At 39.8% G+C, this 13599-nt stretch overlaps 2 protein-coding genes across 2 annotated transcripts; both read left to right on the top strand.

Annotated features, from left to right (window-relative positions):
• Positions 1–269: 269 nt before the first annotated feature.
• Positions 270–10965, top strand: prkacbb (protein kinase, cAMP-dependent, catalytic, beta b). The gene is made up of 10 exons (XM_079651862.1): positions 270–637; positions 4204–4265; positions 4347–4475; positions 4654–4752; positions 4845–4927; positions 5107–5233; positions 5358–5453; positions 5670–5792; positions 6381–6545; positions 9470–10965. Exons 1-10 carry the CDS (start codon positions 592–594, stop codon positions 9593–9595), a joined length of 1056 nt encoding a protein of 351 aa, XP_079507988.1. The 5' UTR covers positions 270–591; the 3' UTR covers positions 9596–10965.
• Positions 10966–11497: 532 nt separating this feature from the next.
• Positions 11498–13426, top strand: exosc4 (exosome component 4). Its single transcript, XM_079651863.1, has 3 exons — positions 11498–11760; positions 12591–12797; positions 12883–13426. The coding sequence occupies exons 1-3, from the start codon at positions 11530–11532 to the stop codon at positions 13240–13242; spliced, it is 798 nt and encodes a 265-aa protein (XP_079507989.1). The 5' UTR covers positions 11498–11529; the 3' UTR covers positions 13243–13426.
• Positions 13427–13599: the final 173 nt, after the last annotated feature.

Raw genomic sequence — 13599 nt, 5'->3', positions numbered from 1 at the left:
CACCACTGCATAGTTTACTAGTCACAGCTTATTATATCCCTACGAACACTCCTGAAGGCGCCTTTGAATCTATTAACAGCTGGATAAGCCAACAAAATACAAATAAAAAAAATAACATGCATTTCTGCCTGCCTGAGTTATAATAATAACCCTCTAGTTAAGTCACGCAAACTTGTACCTGAATGCCATTCATATCTGTAAATGCAATCATGATGCTCCAAAACTGCGGAAGCAAGACACGTTTTGGTATCTTGACACAGACATCTCTCAGCGCACCGTGAATGCATCTGAGTGTTGCGGGTGAGGGGGGGAGCAGCTGAGACACAAGTGACCGCTAGCTTCATGTCAACCACACTCCTGAACCTGCAACAGCGAAAATCTGTCCCAGGGAAGAAGGAGAGGGAGAGACAGAGGGGGTGTCGCTGGAAGGGATACTCGACTGTATTTCCTGACGTTTGAACCGACTTAACATTTGCATCGGTTTGGGTTTTTCCCCTATTTTTAAAAAGGGGGATATCAGCTGTAGGAAGAAGTGTTAGCTAGCCTCCGCCATCTCCTCTCAGTCGGAGCGACCGCCGTGTCTTCCACACCATGGGGAACGCTGCCACCGCCAAGAAGGGCAACGAGCTGGAGAGCGGTGAGTTTTTGGGCTTTAACTGTGTTTTATGTTACATTTATGAACCCTCCTCAATAACGGTAGCTAGCCTGTTATTACACTGAAACTGTGGTACAGTATTGTTGAAAGCAGGGGAGGGCCGTGCGTCCGTCATCCCCCGCACTGTTATCCAAAGAGCGCTGCAAAACACTCGCCCTTTTTATGTGTCGATATTTGTCAAAGCTTGGAATTTTTTGGTGTGATTTTTGCACGTTACATGAGTACGAAAATGGCCTAGCTAAGTTAGCTGTTAGCATAAAGACCCCGTGGATGTTGTGGTTTTCTTGGCTGCAAGGGGGTGGGGAGCAGGGGGAGCGTTGACAGTGTTAACATCCCATTAAAGCCTGTTACAGCGCCGTGAAATCAATAGGTATCGATAAATTCCCCTTATTGATGATTTCACGCGTTAAAAGGGTTGTTTGCATGGCAATTGGAGCACAAGAAAGACCCAGTTTGATGACCAGCTAGCCTGCTAACTTTAGCTGTGGGGAGGGGGATTAGCCCTCAGAAGGCCCCTGTCATTTCATTGCCTCTTGATGGTCGTAGCTGTTCAGGCCTGCACACACACAGTTAGCCGTGGCGTGTTTTGTCGATTACTATCTAAACCCTTTGACTAAACGTTTCAAAATTAGCATCATCTCATCATCCCCCCTTTTACTTAATACAAATCAGTATATGAGTCTTACTGTACTTATTGTTTTTAATAACCAATACATTTAACTTAAAGGCAGTGTGGGATTGTTTCTGCCTCTGTCTTCTCTGCCACATCTTATTCTTGGCTACATAAACAAAGCTTTCTTACTGCACAGCACCCTGACCAAATATGGTGAAGAAATGACAAATGTGCTCTTTCCATTCATAAAACTGGGACCTACTAGTGTCTTCCCAGCATATGCACGCCCGCTCAGACAGAAACAGTTGTATTGTGACATTTGTGTTTATTTAGAGCCCCTTTTTCTAATCTTGCCATGGTAGAGGTCCATCAAGGCTGACTTCTCTCATTGAGCTCGTCATTGACTGGAGCGGCTTGTCATCAGACCTTCGTCAGAGGATAAGGGGCATTACAAGCTTTGAAAGGTTTGACGTAACTGGGGCCAGGACAGTTTTACTTTGTGCTGGTATACTTTGATGTGTGCAGCTGGTCATCATTGAGCATCCTCCTGAATGATAAATCACTAATGTTTCCCCTATACCTGGCTGTAAACATAAAAGCTGTGGGTGTTGTTGTTATACAGAATTGATTGCACGAAATCCGTCACTGAAACTACCTTCATTTATTTGTATTATCTTAAAAACACGCAGAGTACTGACTGTTCAGTTACACGATTAGTTTGTTTGAAGTAGCCTCACTTTATGATGCAGTGAAATACCTTCCCTGAGATTTATTGACCTGTTGAGAAAGAACATGCAGGCGCAGTGAGCAGTGCCAGCCAGAGACACGCAGGCAGACAGAGATGATCAGATCAGCAATACTTCCCTTTGTGCCACCATATCTTTTGAGTGTAACTATGATCCCTAGATCCTGCGCTGTGGCTAACTGTTAAACCCGTTTAAGCTGACACTGTGCCCTGAGCTGCAGATTTGTGTGGTGCGTAGTCGCTCTGACAGGACGACCTGGTGGCCTACGGAGTTGTATATATACACTGGAGTACCTGTGTTTACTGTATATATAGCTGCCAGTAGCACCAAGGCAGTCACGCTTGCACAGGGAAATTAAACAGCTGCCATCATGACACCTATTTTATTTCACTGTGCCCGTGTATTGTGTTTCACTCTGTTGTGTAACAGAACAGGCCGACATAACTGAACCATGTTATGCTTGTCCGGATTTTGGCATTGCTTTCAAGATGGCCAACTGTGCTGGCTTCGGACCATTTTGTTTGTCTCCCTAGGTACCAAATGTTGGAGAGACATTTGTCGGGACAAAAATACCCTCATATTATTTAACTGTTTAAAGTTTCTGTGAGTGGATAGGGGATATTAACTCATAATGAATGTTGTTTTGTTGCCTTGCAACTAACTTTTTTCAATTTCAAGCAATCTGCACATTCTTTTCTTTAATCGGTCAGTATAAACCAGAGCTGCCTACCATGTTGAAGGTTTGTTGCTAAAGTGATTAGTCTGTGTAGTATTTTTTAAACGTAAATTACCTTGATGTATAAACTGTTTCAAGCAAGAATGCCAAAGATAAGAATATCTTGAGGTTTGAGGACGGTTGGTCGGACATCGTCGCCTTTGTAGATAGTATATATATATAGTAGAGGTTGGTGTATTGATATAGTAGTGTTGTAATAGTACAGTAGTATAATAGTATGGATAATAGTTTCATTCCTACATAAGACACACACGCAGCAGATCCTGACAATCTAGAAGCTAAAACTATGAAATGTTTTTTTCTCCCTTTTTAATTTAAAATGTAATCAATTATCAGAATAGTTGCAGATCGTTTTTATATGAACTATATTGTACGAATTCATCATAGTTTCAAAACTATTATCAGGAGAGACATTCTCAGATTAAAACGCAGGAAAAAAACTCATTATAGGCTTCATACATTCTTTTAAATCTTTGTTGTGTAATATAGGTTTGCAATAGTTTGTTCTCTAGCAGTATTATCTTGTCCATCTGACCTAATGTGCACGACTGAATCTCAGCTTCATGCCATTTTGTTACACCTGTTCCTCAAATACCGCAGTAGACTGTCAGTCTATGTTTAAATTCCTCGGGTGATTGTCAACTCTGTTTTCATTCCTGTCTCTTTTATCCACTACATATCTTCATGTTTGTTGATCTTTTATACTTGTTGTTATGTACATGAACTCTATATTTCTCTCTGTCTTCTCTTCCGTATCATCCCATCCATCTGGGTGGTTGTTCCTGCAAAACCTTGGTGATCAATAGAGACTTTTGGTATGCACATTCCTCCCAAAGATGAACAGTATGGCAGAACGACATTCGTTTTTATTCATAGTACTTGCTAGTTGTGCTGCTTGCCTTTATTGCGTGCTTTGTTAATAAGTCCGTGTTTTTGTTATCCTCATTCTCTCAATCTGGATTTTCCATACATTGGTTTGTCTTTGCTTACCATTTCTTCTGCTGTGTTTAATAGCCTTCCCCCATACTGTAATATGTATCTATGCACAAGATGCCCAGAGAACCTTACCCTGTAATTATAAGTGTTGTTTTTCCCCCTTCCTTTGGAGGCTACTAAATAACAGAATATCCAGAGTGTCTTGGCATGCATCACTAGTCTTGAATGTTGTTGTCTTGTGTTTTGTGTGTTGTCATGTCTCTTCAGAGCAAAGTGTTGGTAGTCACATCTAATGTATATCCAGATGAGAGTTGACGTTGCACATGTTTTTCTCCATTGATTTACAGTTTAAATGTCATTTGACATGTTTTAACTATCCCCTTTTTTAGTATGATAGCATTTTGGTATTTTTGCCAGTTTAATCTTGAACTCAAATGTGTTTTAATGTAAATAATCCAGCTTTTTCTCTACACGAGTGTATGCTAACTGTATCTGTCTGTGCTCTTTCGTTTTGTAGTAAAAGAGTTTCTAGCCAAAGCCAAAGAAGATTTCTTACGGAAATGGGAATGCCCAGCACAGGTGGGAATAAGGAAAAATGATTTAAACACAATGTTCCGTAGCTACGTCCATAGAGGCTAACAAACTGTTTTATTTCCACAGAGCACTACGTGCCTAGATGACTTTGAGAGATTAAAGACCCTGGGTACTGGCTCATTTGGAAGAGTCATGCTGGTGAAACACAAAGGCACAGAGCAATACTTTGCCATGAAAATACTGGACAAGCAAAAGGTCAGTGGGAGCCAGAGTTGGGCCTCATGGAACATTTTCCTCTAGATAAAAGTGTTTACATGTGCCGTGTACACTTAATACAGTAACCTCCTTATCTCCCTAAAATAACATTTAAAATGTGTTTGTGTTGATTTGAGATTTGCCCGACAAGGTCATCTTATCTCTTGTTATCTGTCAGGTGGTGAAACTCAAGCAAATAGAACACACACTAAACGAGAAGAGGATACTACAGGCTGTGAGCTTCCCCTTTCTCGTCAGACTCGATTATGCGTTTAAGGTAAAGTGTGTTTTTTAAAATTCATTTATTATCGTAACTGAAATTCCATTATTCAGTTTTGGAGCAAGTTTATTTTTGATTTTTTCTTTTAGGACAACTCCAACTTGTACATGGTGATGGAGTACGTTCCAGGAGGAGAGATGTTCTCACACCTAAGACGAATTGGAAGGTTCAGGTTAGTTTTGTCATCAACTAATTCCATACAAATACACAGTGTCCAAATATTGAATTTACTCTTTATTTTCTGCCATGTGTCATAACATACATTGATTTGTTCGTGACAGAGAAGTGACCACCCTTCTTCTTCTTCTTCTTCTTCTCCTCCTCCTCCTCCTCCTCCTCCTCCTCCTACAGTGAACCACATGCTCGATTTTACGCCGCCCAGATAGTGCTGACATTTGAGTACCTCCATTCACTAGATCTCATATACAGAGATCTGAAACCTGAGAACCTTCTCATTGACCACCACGGATACATTCAGGTGAGCTACAACAACAACAACAACAACAACAACAACAACAGCAACAACAACGAATCAAAGCATAATGCTGCCCTGTCTTATAAGGCGACACTTGACCCATGCATTGTATATATGCTCCTTAAAGGTGACAGACTTTGGATTTGCCAAGCGTGTAAAAGGCAGGACCTGGACGTTGTGTGGGACACCGGAGTACCTGGCACCAGAAATCATCCTCAGCAAAGTATGGACACTTTTACAGTTATCTTAAATGCACAGATCCAACAGTGTAGAGACAAACACACACACACACACACACACACACACACACACACACACACACACACACACACACACACACACACACACACACACACACACACACACACACACGGTAGCACACATGTAAAGGACGTCTTAACAATGAAGTAACAGCAATATCTGTCTCTTTTCTTGTTAGGGCTATAACAAAGCCGTGGACTGGTGGGCCCTCGGAGTCCTCATCTACGAAATGGCAGCTGGATACCCTCCATTCTTTGCAGATCAGCCCATTCAGATCTATGAGAAGATCGTGTCTGGAAAGGTAAGGTTTTTTCGTTTTTGGATACGTTTACATGAAACACTTTTAATTGTGCTTTTTCGCATGTGCAAACCCCAGATTTCATCTAGAGATGTAAAGTGCAATTGTTAGACCTGTCGTTTTGGATTTCTAACTTTGTAAACCATATATTGACAGCATACACAAACATTTTGTGCTTTCTTTTTTAATGGAACATTTTATATTATATTTTAATTGATTCTAAGTTTAATAATAAAACATTAGCGATTACATAATTGAAATGTTCTTATAAACTGCACCAATATCAGGACCTTCTGTGAAAACCTTTTTTTTTTTTCGCTTATTTTGGACTCGCGGAGTAATTGCAAGCTTTATGTCTGAAAAAATTCCACTGGGGCGTCATGTTGTATGAGTAAGGCTTTGACTTTACCGTTTGTGCAAGGTTAACCATTTTGTCTGTTCATTTAACTGGCAAGACTGAAATACGATGACCAGTCATGGCGGATAAGCTGACAACCATCTAGTTTCAACCAATAGATGATAAATTAGCCCATCTCCCTTTTTTAACTGTTAAAACGTTTTTCTAAGAAAGGTTTGTCTTCTTCTCTCTAGGTACGATTCCCGTCCCACTTCAGCTCCGACCTGAAGGACCTTTTGAGAAACCTGCTGCAGGTGGATCTGACTAAACGTTACGGCAACCTGAAGAACGGAGTGAACGACATCAAAGGCCACAAATGGTTCGCCACAACAGACTGGATCGCCATCTACGAGAGAAAGGCAAGATACCAAGAGCATTTTGTGGTCTCACCAAACACTGTTACCTCTTTAAAAAAAACAAGTCAATTAGATATTGATTTGTTCATACTGTTTTTTTTTATTTGGTAGTTGAAAGATTCCCAGCCACGATGCTTCGACTGTATTGTTTTATACTATTTTGTTTCTGGGAAGTTATCAGAGGACAGTTCATCAATCCAGTGCTGTTGTTTTTTCACTTGGTGGTGACTCAGCTCCTCTGCTGGCTGTGAGCTACATGGCATTTTGCAGGGTGACAATGATAATGGAGCTCTTCGATTAATCAAAGTACATATTAAGCTCAGGCTAGAACTCCATTGATTGTGTTTAACCTTTAATCGTTATACAATCATACTACTTTTTTGCTTAAACTATTGATGCTCTTCCTTTATTTAGTGTTTACCACATGCTTTAAAATAGTTACTGGTGGTGAAAAATAGCGGCTTTAACGAACAGAAAATCTGGGACACTATAATGTATGTTTACGGCCACTATTTGGTGAAGTACATTTGGCATCCTTAAGATTGCTGTATCAACATCAGACTGTAATGTTTTTTTTTGTTGCAAAAGGCGTTTTAGTTTTCACAATGTTTATTTGTTACTGTTGATAATTAATAAGTCTATATAGTTACCAAATTGATTGAATTTACTTTTATGGTAGACATGGACTACATCTTTCCTCAATAATACATGTATTTTTTTAAATGAAAGAAAGATGAGAAGAGCAAAAATCGCCACACCTGTGCCGATAAGTAATCAGATTCATTTTGTGTTATTTAGTTATCTGCAGTGCACATTTATAAATAAATAGTCATTTTAATTCATTTCCCCATTAAGTTACATTAAAGGGTTAGTGATGACACTTTTTGAGTTATTCCGAGCTTCATAAACCTTTCAGTGTCCTGAACTTTGAAAAGGACCTCAGGTGGCTTGGCCTGCACACAAACACACCCATCTACGTTTGGAATCCCAGCTAAAGCCATGTCTTCCTCTATCGTTCCACCTTCATTGACTGATCTCAGACAGCCAAACACTAAGTGTTTAGTAAACACAGAGTCGACGGAGGTGGACTGACTGCTTTGCAGAAACACTGAAGACTTCTGTTTGTGGCATGTCAAGCTTTGGCCTCAGAGAGTATGAACTTCACTCCGTAAAAAACTGTAATGAGAAAACGCTGATGAAATGGTTTATTTAAAAAAAATTGTGAAAACAGAATCACAGCCAGGAAGGCCTTGATGTTGTTTTATATACTCTGCAAGAACTATAATTGATTAAATGTCGAACAATTGGAACATAGGTTTTGGTTGATTTTGAAATATGTTGAAATGTGTAAAGGCCCCTACACACCAAGCTTACACCAAAGAACATGTCCCGACGGACGGACTGTTAATAACTCTCTTTACCAGCAGGCGGCGGTAGTGTGTATTCGTCCTTCAAAAGAGGCAACCGGAAGACCGACTGTGTGATATATACAAACTTCAGCTCTCTGAAGCAGAAAGAAACAATTTAAGCATTGTGGCTGGCAACCTTAAAGTACAGCTGCTACCACATTCCATGCATCAGTAATTATAATCCAAGATTATATTCATATACAACATCATAACGATGAAAGGCAAATGATGTATCATCATGTACATCTGTATCTTCTGACTTTTATTGTAGTATAGCTAATTTGATCCTTATTCTAATGTTGTGTTATCTAATGGCTGTAGTATCAAGGTACGAAATAAAGTTTTGTATTTTGCAGTAGCGTTAAAAAGTGGTTTATTACAATCGACTAAAATACAATAAGATAAAAATAGTAAGTAATAAGCCTACAATTTAAAAAAAAAATAGCCATATCGTCCAGGGTCCTGTCCGTAAAATACTTGAAGAAGCTATTGTCCACCTCATGCAGGAAGTGTGGCAGCAGATTACCTGGCAACTGAGTTGGTCTTTGGTTTCTTCATAGATTCTTGCGTCCAGGTGAGATGAAAACGACAAATAATAGCCGTCAATCAGAGTGATTTCTTTTGCCGACAAGCTGTCGGCACGGCCGAAAGACACAACGGTGCGGGACACACCAATCTGAGTAGAGCGACAAGACGCTCATCGATGGCCAGACATCTATCGACGGCCGAAATCGGCTTGGTGTGATGGTGTAGGGGCCTTACAAGACAAATCTGAAAAACTAAAAAACGTGAAAACGGTGGTAAATCTAAAAATCTACTTTTGAGTGTTAATCATTGTGAAAAAACACATCACGTAATAGTTTTCAATCAAGGCAAGGTTTACTGAAATATGCAAAACCAAATCTTTGATTTGAGCTATTCCCTGCTAATGCTGAAGTATTCTTGAGATGAACCACTTTGTACAAAGCGTGGTCTGACCATATCCAAAGGCAAAAGTGTTTATAACATTTGAACTTGCAACACTTGAAGGTGGGAAAGTGTCCTGCTGTCAAGAGGGGAAGACATGATTATTTAGAAATGTAGGTGCACGCATTCATACTTTCTCTTTTGAAGAAATCTATGGCGTTGCACTTCTTTGTGAACCAGGAAGAAGCTTTCTTTAATTCACAAAAATAACTAAGAAGAAAGCTCAAATCAGGAATATTGGGTCAACTGACTGAAAGTGGCTTTGGAGAGTTTCATAAAAAGTATTGGACCAGTTCTCCCTTATTTTGTCTGTGTAAAGGAAGAGAGTTTTACACCCTAAAGGTCTCAAAAAGAACACCGAGCCTTTTTAACTTTAATTCAGTGTTAACATCATTCATTCATGCCAGTTTTATTCTAGAAGGTTCATTGTTTTAAGGTAGGTTACTTAACATTTTTGACGATTTCTCTGGAAGACAGTCTGTCCTTCCTCGGAGAAATAAATGATTTCCTTTCTTCTGGCTATTCAAATATGTATTGCTCTTGTTCTCGCAGGTGGAAGCTCCGTTCATACCAAAGTGCAGAGGCCCAGGGGACACCAGCAACTTCGACGACTACGAGGAGGAAGAAATCCGCGTTTCTGTAACGGAAAAATGCGGGAAGGAGTTTGCAGAGTTTTAGGATGCGTTACCATGGATATATCAGGGAAATAAGGGGATCTTTGCACTCTTCTAAAGACTTGGGATGGAGCAGAGACCATCGTTTTTCAGATCTACTACATAGTCCCTTCATTCCATAAGGCTGAATGAGGTCGCCATGATCCTTGTGTGCCGATAACCTCTCACTGTCACGTACACCTGCGTATTAAAGCAGACACACCACTTTTTCTTTTCTTTTTTTTTTGTACCTATCCACCGTTTTGTTTTTTTACTTTGAAGCAGTTAGTCTAAGATGTTGTTCTCCCCTTTTAAAATGTGATCTTTTTCAATTTATGAGGAAAAACTGACAATGGCCAATAATAGTCCACTTATTGTAACTGTCATGGTGACAGTTGGGTTGTAAGCTATTCCCTCCAGTTGTCAGCGGTGTGTGCTTTATGGTCTGTTACAAATCACATTGGCTATTATAAAAACTAATTATGGCCAGCTTTCAAAGGTAGCATTCGTCCTATGTGCATATCTGTCAGTTTTCTTAAGACATTTGAACACGTTGAGTGTTAAAAGCATGACCAAATAGACAACTTTGGGTGACACAAGAATAAAGGTCCTTTCCTTTCTTTGCTTTTTGCCTAGAGAGCCAAGTCCTAAGGCTCCCACGAAAGTATCCATTCACTGTCCTCTTGGTATTCTGACCCAGGCACAGCAAGCCATTGCAGAAAATGACAAACCTTGTTACATTGGTCAAATGCAAATCCAGTTGTTTGTTTGATCCTTTTGGATCTGTTAGTCACATGTAAAGTTTGTCATTTGGTATCTAACTTTTCTTTTGTCGCTGTGTCTAACATTATAGTCATATTGTCCCTAGATTTCAGGTCTGCGTATAAAGACCTTTGTTACGAGTCTTTGGAACAATGTGACTTCAGTAAACGGAAAAGAGTGAAGTGGAATCCTTTTGAGGATTTTTATTTAGTGTAATGTTAAGTTGAGAACGTCGGTGTGAATAGTGTTGAGGCTCTGTGCCTCTACATTGTCATTGAAACCTTAAAAGTACAGAATTTGTAATGTATTAAATCAAAGATGTTTTAAAATCTTAAAAAACAGGAACGCAAAACTTCATATTCACCATATTCTCCCTGTTACAATCCCTGACAGATTTCTGTTTCATTCTTATCAAAGAATGTAGATTTGCAACTTATAGGTATGCATATTTGAAGGCTTGATTTAAAGGTACAGTTTTCCTCACAATACACTGGCTAAAATAAAGACTGCTCCTTTGTATCACATGTAACCCTGTTATTGTTAATCTCATTACATCATACGTATATACATTGTTTCATATATGTTTTTATTTATACACATTAGAGATGCTAATAAATTTTATTTTTAAAAGTGTTTACGTTGTGATACTCTCCATGCATTGTCAGACTCACATTCGATTCATTTGAACACTTGCATAGAAATTGTATAGCCATGTCCCAACTCATCCACATAGTCCAGACATAGTAGGACCCCAGAACAGCATTTAAGAGTCAGCTAATTAGAGCAAACCTGCATGCCTGGAAATGAAGTCACGTCACAGTGCATATATTAATAATTTGGTACCAACTCATTAAAAGGGAAAATAAGTCATTAAAGTATATGCACTTACAAAAAATAGATTTTTTACACCATTTGTAAAACAATAAATCACAATTTTGCGAGGATATAACCCCCTGTCTGGCTATTTAGTCATTTATTTATATAACTAAAACTATTAGTACAATATATAATTAATGCAGTATTGATGCTCAATCAAACCACACTATGCAAACAATTAATTTGTATTGTTTAAAATGATTGCAATGTATATATAGGCCTACTGTATATTTTTAATATGATGATTGACGGTTATGGCAAAAAAGAATCTCGTGAATTTGGACCTTTTGTTTTGCCGTAGTCCTTCCATTGCGTTGGTCTATGGGTAATGTAGTACAGCGTCAGACACGTGGTGCGTTGCGTTTCCAACTTTTCAGAAAGATGGCGGGTCTGGAGCTGCTGTCGGACCAGGGATACCGTTTAGATGGAAGAAAAGCCACCGAGCTGCGGAAGTTTCAGGCCCGCATGGGTGTGTTCGCTCAGGCGGACGGCTCGGCGTATTTAGAGCAGGGAAACACCAAGGCTCTGGCTGTGGTGTACGGGCCGCATGAAGTGAGTAGCTGTGGATGGAGAGGTAATAGCGGTAATGCAGGACGGGTTTAATCTGCCAGAATTGGGGTTAATGTTCAATAAAGTTTCAAGCGTTAGAAAAATAAAATTGTATTTGCATGTGTCAAGAGAAAATGTCATGCAAAACAATACAGGCTATTGTGTTGGACAGTCCATCGTGTTTTGAAGATATACACTTCCGCTGATGCCCATCATAAGTTATCACACAGACAGTTCAAAGTTTCCCCCACCCACATTTTGAATTGTCTAGGCTGAACAAAAACTGTTAAAATCAATATCACACTACTCATATAAACTCAAAGAGATGTTTTGATAACAATACAATCCCTGGGCATTTTTTCAGGTACATAGGCCACTATGGTTACATTCTATTGAAAGGAGTCCAGTACAACAACTCTGCAAAATTATTGGTCTTCGAATCTTATAACGACTAGTATCTGTAAAACGTCCTGCAAAGGGATGTATTTTCAAATGTTTGTTTTTTAAATCACTGATGAATTAATGTGGTGTTGAAGTGTACATACAACCTTTGAAATGTGTTTCCCCCATGCAAGTATTATATACAATCACATTAAGTAGCTTAGTTTAATATCACTGCATATGTCACCTCAAATCAATAATAAACATAGTTAACTTAATAGCTCTATGATGGTGTTAACCTAAAATTATAATTTTTTGTTTGAAAAATGTATGGCTTAACTTTATATTGGATTGCATTACATTTTACAGGTGTACCTGATAAAATGCTGTGTCTAATCATTGAACGTTGAATGGAGAAGGCCAGAAGTGTTGATGTATTTGTCGACCCTTAGGTACGAGGCGCACGCAGCCGGATTCGTCATGATCGAGCTGTTATCAACTGTCAGTACAGCATGGCCACCTTCAGCACGGCGGAGCGGAAGAGGAGACCCCACGGGGACCGCAAGTCCACTGAGATGAGCCTCCACCTCAAGCAGACGTTTGAAGCCGCCGTGATGACCCAGCTCTACCCACGCTCCCAAATAGATATCTATGTCAAGGTAAATGATGAGTAAGAAATAAGGGATTAAGAAAATACAGACATTTATTATTTGTGCTGAAACCAGAATCTTTCTTTCCAAACAGATTCTGCAGTCAGACGGCGGGAACTACAGCGTGTGTGTGAATGCTGCAACTCTGGCAGTGATTGACGCAGGCATCCCCATGAGGGACTATGTGTGTGCCTGCACCGTCGGGTTCGTGGATGAGACGCCCCTCGCTGACCTTTGCTATGCAGAGGAAGGTGGAGGAGTGAGCTCTCTGGCCTTAGCACTGCTGCCCCGGGGGGGACAGATCGCTCTGCTGCAGATGGACGCCAGACTACATCAGGATCACTTAGAGGCTCTGATAGAAGCTGCCATGACAGCTTGTAAAGGTGTGAGCAAGGTGCTGGATCAGGTGGTGCGTCAACATCTCCAAGAAGCTTCTGTGCCTTCTGCAGAGTGATGAGCGAAGAGGAATGAACATCTAGACTGTGGATTTGGTTTCAGGCTGGAAAGTGTTCTTGAACTGAATGGAGAGGCATGATGGGAAGAAAAAGTGGACTCAATGTTTTTTTTATGTATCCATGACAATTATACTTTTGTACAGTCTATGTGTGCTGAAGCTATTAATAAATATATAAACCTTGCATTATTGGTGTGTTGTTTGATCATCTGTGAGCAGTTGCCCTTAAGTCTTGTCCTTCGTTCAAAGTCCAGACAACAAGCATGAACATTTTCAAGTTTAATGTAAGGTTTTAAAGGTACAATCCTCGACCGTAAATTAAACATAATGATAACCACCATGTAAGAATAACCTCAG

Source organism: Notothenia rossii (assembly GCF_949606895.1).
Source record: "Notothenia rossii genome assembly, chromosome: 9".
In the NCBI taxonomy this organism is placed as follows: Eukaryota; Metazoa; Chordata; class Actinopteri; order Perciformes; family Nototheniidae; genus Notothenia; species Notothenia rossii.
This window is presented reverse-complemented; position numbering and strand designations above follow the sequence as displayed.